Source organism: Cicer arietinum, chromosome 8 (assembly GCF_000331145.2).
Source record: "Cicer arietinum cultivar CDC Frontier isolate Library 1 chromosome 8, Cicar.CDCFrontier_v2.0, whole genome shotgun sequence".
In the NCBI taxonomy this organism is placed as follows: Eukaryota; Viridiplantae; Streptophyta; class Magnoliopsida; order Fabales; family Fabaceae; genus Cicer; species Cicer arietinum.
The window spans coordinates 27,219,687-27,225,444 of record NC_021167.2 but is presented as its reverse complement, the minus strand read 5'-3'; the positions used below and the strand labels follow the sequence as shown (position 1 = coordinate 27,225,444).

The following is a 5,758-nucleotide window of genomic DNA, read 5'->3' as shown; positions in this document are numbered from 1 at the left end:
ATAAAATATTTTGTTTTTATTACAAATTATTTAATACTTATCTCAGTACAACTAAATTGGTTAATTAAAACAGTAGAGATGAGAGAAATATTAATTATAAATTGAATAATCATGAGATAAATGGTGAGTACATCATTAATATGAGAAATACTGTTATAAATGAAGAGATCATGAGATAAATAGTGAACATATTGTTAACATGAGTTACTTGATTGCTACAATATGTACGCATTCTTTTCTTATTCAACTAAAATATGGAAAATTTTAAATGAATGTCTGTTGTTGTCGTATAACCGTTGAAATGTCTTATTTCATTATTTGAAAAATATAGAGAAAATAGATTTGAAAATATCATTAATTTTGTTAAACAAAATTTATATAATTATTAAATAAAATATTAATAATTTATTTATTAAATTTTGAAAATGCCGTATCTAATAATTTCGCTTTATGTCTCATAACGTGTTGGCCAGCCCTGATGGTCAATAAAGAATAAATTATTAATAGAGATTGTATATTCAATGAACTCTCTTAATAAAATATTAATACTATTAATAATATTAATTATCAACATTATCCGTTAAAAAATTAAAAAAAAATGAAGTTAACCAATTATCATTTCATTAAAAGTAAAGTAAAGATGATGATGTATTACTATATTAGTGTTTGTTTGTATGTGTTGCCCGTAGGTGTAGGATAGGACACTACCATACCATACAATCAACATGACAGGGAAGGACGGGTTCGTATCTTACTCGCCCCTTCCCTCCAATCCTAATCCCAACCCTAACTCCAATCCTTATTCCTATCCTTACCCTCCACAACAACAAAACGTCGTCGTTCTCCTTCCTTCTTACCATCCCCGTTTCCACCTCCACCACCACCGCCGCCGCTGCCTCCGTTGCACCGCCGCAATTCTCCTCTTCCTTCTCCTCGTCGCCGGCGTCTTCATCCTCTATCCATCCGATCCTGAAATTCAACTCGCTAGGATCCGAATCAACCACATCGGAATCCGAACCAATCCAAAGCCAATTCTAGACCTATCGTTTTCCGTAACCGTTAAGGTTCGTAACAGAGACTTCTTCTCTCTAACATACGATTCTCTCTCTGTTGCCGTCGGTTACCGTGGCCGTCAGTTAGGGTTAGTTCATTCTATCGGTGGTGGCCGGATTAAGGCGCGTGGATCATCCTATGTCGACGTTGTGCTCTCCGTCGATGGATTTGAAGTTATCTATGATGCTTTCTATTTGATACAAGATATTGCCAAAGGTGTGATTCCATTCGAAACTCACACAACTGTTGATGGAAAATTAGGGCTTCTCTTGTTCAATGTTCCTTTGAAGGTAATTATTAACATATCAATTTTTATTTTTTGTTTTAATTCAATTTTGTTCCAAGTCATAAAAAATTGTCGAAAACAAAAATGATAGTTGAAAAGTTGATGTATCTAGTTTTAATTTAAGATAAGGTACATTTGGTTAACATTTTTGCTTGAATTTCATTATGGAGCAGAGTATTAGTATAGGACCGTTGATCAAATTAGTATTATAAATTTGTGAAGAATTGAAATTGTTTTTACAATTTGATATTCAAAAGAGAGAATTGGTTAATGTTTTTATTTCGTAACAGTAGAACCCATTTGATGGTCAGACAGAAAATGATACACTTATCCTATGAGTAATCTTTTTGTTTTGTTTGATGCACCAGTATAATATGATACAATAATCAAATTTAGGAACATATATAGTAATTTTTGTTTTGCGTTGATGTTGTATAGTAGAGAGTTTTATTTATTAGTATTATTATTAGATTTAATTTACATTGATCATAATCACCGTCCAATCATTAAAAATACTTAAAAATGTTTGACTTTAATCATGACTATATGATTGGTTGTAATTTGTTGATGGTGTAAAAGTTGACGCTGACAACGGATAACAATACTGATCAGAGTTGGCACAAATGATTTTTGACCTTTGGCACAAAGAGTTCAAATATGATTCTATGAAATTCTATTGTTGTTAGGTTATACATAATTCTAACCAGGTTGAGGTTGGTGGTTCTGAATTGAAACTTATTATATAAGTTATGTAGTTTAAGGTATTTCTTTATGCAAAGAATGAATGTGTGAAACTTAGAAGTTACAAATGTTTTTATAAACTATTCTAAAGAGTTTAGTGTAATAAGCTGAAAAATAGTTATGCAAAAGGTGTTATGCCACAAAATTAGATGGAAATAAGTTCTAATTGTATGGATTTTTTTTTATCTATTTGATACCCATGTATCTGAAATATTTTATGCTAAATCCAGGCAACAGTGTCGTGCGACGTGTATGTGAATCTAAACAAGCAGGTTATTGAACGCCAAGACTGCTATCCTGAGGTGAAACCATAGTTTGCAATTCCGTGTATATATGTTTTGGCCAAGGAATCATCCATTTCATTCTTTTTTGTCCTTTCCATAATTTTGCTGAATTTCATGTTTGTTTTTACCTTGACTACTGATTTTGTTATGAGCAATGCATTGTATTCATTTATTTTATAATTTCTCGTAGTAACTCTTACCAAATCTACCATTCCCTCTGTAGCACCGACACTTCTAATCGGAGGCATGTCCTAGTGTCCAACACAGGTTGGTGTCGGACACGACACCGGCGCATTGATTACATTCAATTGATTAATTTTCTCAAATACAGTCCTCATTATTCCTATTCATAGATAATTTCTTGAAGTTGTTTTACAAGTTAAAAGCTTAAATTGAATTATAGTTATGGACTTGTTTCCCTTACTTCGTTACTTTTAAGCTTTTCTTAATAATTTTGACCAAAAAAGGCTTTTGTTAATAATGTGTATTTTGATATAATATGGAAAGAATTTGCTAATCCATTTTGTACAACTTTTTCAGTCACTGGGTGATAAAGTGGATCAGAACGCTAATATTGGAGTTGGAGAGACATGATGAGTTATGAATCTTGATCATCCTTTGCTTATACACTTGCTTGTGGTGTTTTGCTCACTGCATTGTTTTAGTGTGCTCGTGTGATGTATGATTGTATAAGCATCACACACCTTTGTAAATTCTGGTTGAACTGTCTGAGACCACTAGCATCTTGTATCTAAAGCTTGTATAAGGTAAAATTAATGCAATTTTTACTTTAGTGCTGTTAGTTCTATGATTGAGAAATAAAAGTATGTGTTTTCTGTTGATTATGATAGAGTGTCGTGTGTTCTTTGATTTTATGGTGACAAAAATCGAATGTTTCGTGTTTAGCTTTAAAATATCGGTATTTGCTAGTTAAACTAAGGCTTCTCACAGTAATTTTGAGTATTATTAAGGGAATCATGCAAAGCCTTCACTTTACATTATTCTCAAATAATGCATGTTTTAGTCGCGTGATCATAGTGATCAAATTAGGTTGAGGGCATTCTTTTGTTTTTAATTTGCACATGATGAGTGAGGGTAAAACCAAACATAAATTGAGTCATTCAAGATTTAATAATATTGATAATTTTTTTTAATAAGAATAGTCTTCTACAAGCACTTTAATACAAAATTAACTTGAAGAAATATTATTTTAACCTATAATTTTTATGTGTTTCCAAACACATCAAAGTTTATATTATGTGGGGATTGAGTAACTTAACTGTTCAAATTTAGACAAAGAAGAATTTACTAACTTAACCAACAATCCTAAAATTTGCCTATCTAAGGTTTATACTTAGTTATCCTGACAGTTGCAAAATTTTGATTTGTTGTCCATAATATTTGAATTGATTTCTAATGCATGAGAATTTTTTAAGATTGAGACAAATATTTGATTTAATTTTTTTTTTTAAATAATCATAAATTTTGTTTGTGCTTATGAGGGAATTTCAAAAAAACTTCAAGCACAAAAAATGATTTTGATTTTATAAGAAAAACTATTCTTCTTCGTAAGGAATTATTTTAATTTTTCTTTTCCTATAACTAAATTAAATATTGAAAAATTTATTGAATCTTGGTGTATACTTTTTTTTATGGAAGTACGTATAGTATTTTACTATTGATTTCTATTCCTGATATTTATTTAATAATCTTATGATCATTATCAATTATACAAAGATAACAAAGAGAGATTATGAATAGAAAATAGAGGGAGAGTAGAGAGATACCATCAAAGCAACTAAGTTTTTTTTTAAAAGATCATAGCAACAAAAATTGATTTATCGCATTATTTTCTTTGCAGATGCAAATCTTTTCTTCATATTAATTTTTCTTTCAAGTTGAAGAAGGTGTCATCCTTAGAGACAAAGATAAAATAAAAAATATAACATGCTTTTCTTCTTAAATAAGAACTGAAAATTGATGTAGTTTTTCTTTTCTTTCTTTACCAAATTATGTATTTATGATGAAGTAGCTTAATTATTACATGAGAAACAAAGAAAAAACATATTTTTCATACTTTGTTACAATACTCAATTATGACAACCTTTTGATTTCTTGTCTAAAAGAAAAACTTTTGATCTCAAATTCTCTGATGAGAATCCTGAAAATAAAAAGAAGAAACATGTACACACAAATATTTATTTAAAATAAAACCTTTTAACTTTAATTTTTATACAATTTGAAATAGATATATCTCATAGGATCATTAAAACTAAATCTACTAAATTTTCCTACCACGCCACACATACTCACCATGATGTTGTCTGCATCGGAATGACCCTGGATGCTGAGACGGCGAGCACACGCATCGCTTCAGAGAACTAGTCCCATCACCATGATGAACTTGTGTAGGTTCTTGTTCTTCCCCATTTGACCCTTGAAATACAACCCATCTTGTATGCAGAATCAAGCCTTCTGGGCTCACAAAAGGAACTCTTGGGTGACACATTGATTTTCTTTGTCCTTTGAATGTCTTCTAGCCCTTTATATATATATATGCCTTACTTTCACGAGTCAAGAGTTCAAAAAGAAAAGAATATTGGGTAATATGACATTGTAGAAGAAGAAAAGCTAGAGGAAAAGATGATGGATAAGTAAAGGCATTGTGTTTGGCATAAAAGGCTTTTGGATATATTCTCTTGCAAAGATTTTGTGTGAATTGCAATATGCAAGCTTTTACTTCAAGGTATATGGGAATTGTGTGATTTTTTTTCATACAATTAATTGCTAGTACATAAACTTTTAATTTGTTAATTTTTTTAAAAATAAAATTGTTATGAATTATTTAATTATATATAAATTAATTAAAAATTTATTGTAAATTAATAATTAATATTTTTTACAAGAATTGATTATGAATATTATATTAAATATTTATTCATTACAAATTAGATGCAAAAAATAATACTAATGAAATACCAAAAACTATCAAAAACAAAAAAGGCTAATTTAATTTTAATAGTTCATTTATGAATACAATTTTAGCTTTTAAATAAATACTTTTGCATATATATATATATATATATATATATATATATATAAGAGGCATAAAGAAAATTTTAAAGATATCAAAATATATCATCAAAAAAATTTCTTAAATTTAAAATATAAATAACATATTTACTAATTTAACCTTATATTTACTTTGTTAAGAAAATATTACCTTTAAATTTAAGGTCAACTCACAATGAAAAGATTATATCCTATTGATAATTAATATGAGCAAAAAATAGTCCTTTGATTGTCAAGTGGTTTAGCTTGTACATCGAAAAGAAAGAGTTCAGAAGTTTAATTCCACTAACAAAAAATTAACCAGTAACATCTGATTCTTTAT

General features: G+C 29.1%; 1 protein-coding gene across 1 annotated transcript; it reads left to right on the top strand.

Annotated features, from left to right (window-relative positions):
- Window positions 1-671: 671 nt before the first annotated feature.
- Window positions 672-3,209, top strand: LOC101515080 (uncharacterized). The gene is made up of 3 exons (XM_004512911.3): window positions 672-1,343; window positions 2,311-2,382; window positions 2,905-3,209. The coding sequence occupies exons 1-3, from the start codon at window positions 726-728 to the stop codon at window positions 2,956-2,958; spliced, it is 744 nt and encodes a 247-aa protein (XP_004512968.1). The 5' UTR covers window positions 672-725; the 3' UTR covers window positions 2,959-3,209.
- Window positions 3,210-5,758: the final 2,549 nt, after the last annotated feature.

What these genes read in the sequence shown, in the direction of transcription:
- LOC101515080 (XM_004512911.3), top strand. Translation starts at nt 726, where the DNA reads ATGACAGGGAAGGACGGGTTCGTATCTTACTCGCCCCTTCCCTCCAAT. An exon ending in TGTTCAATGTTCCTTTGAAG is followed by an intron (nt 1,344 to 2,310) that starts GTAATTATTAAC and finishes TGCTAAATCCAG; the next exon opens with GCAACAGTGTCGTGCGACGT. An exon ending in GCCAAGACTGCTATCCTGAG is followed by an intron (nt 2,383 to 2,904) that starts GTGAAACCATAG and finishes CAACTTTTTCAG; the next exon opens with TCACTGGGTGATAAAGTGGA.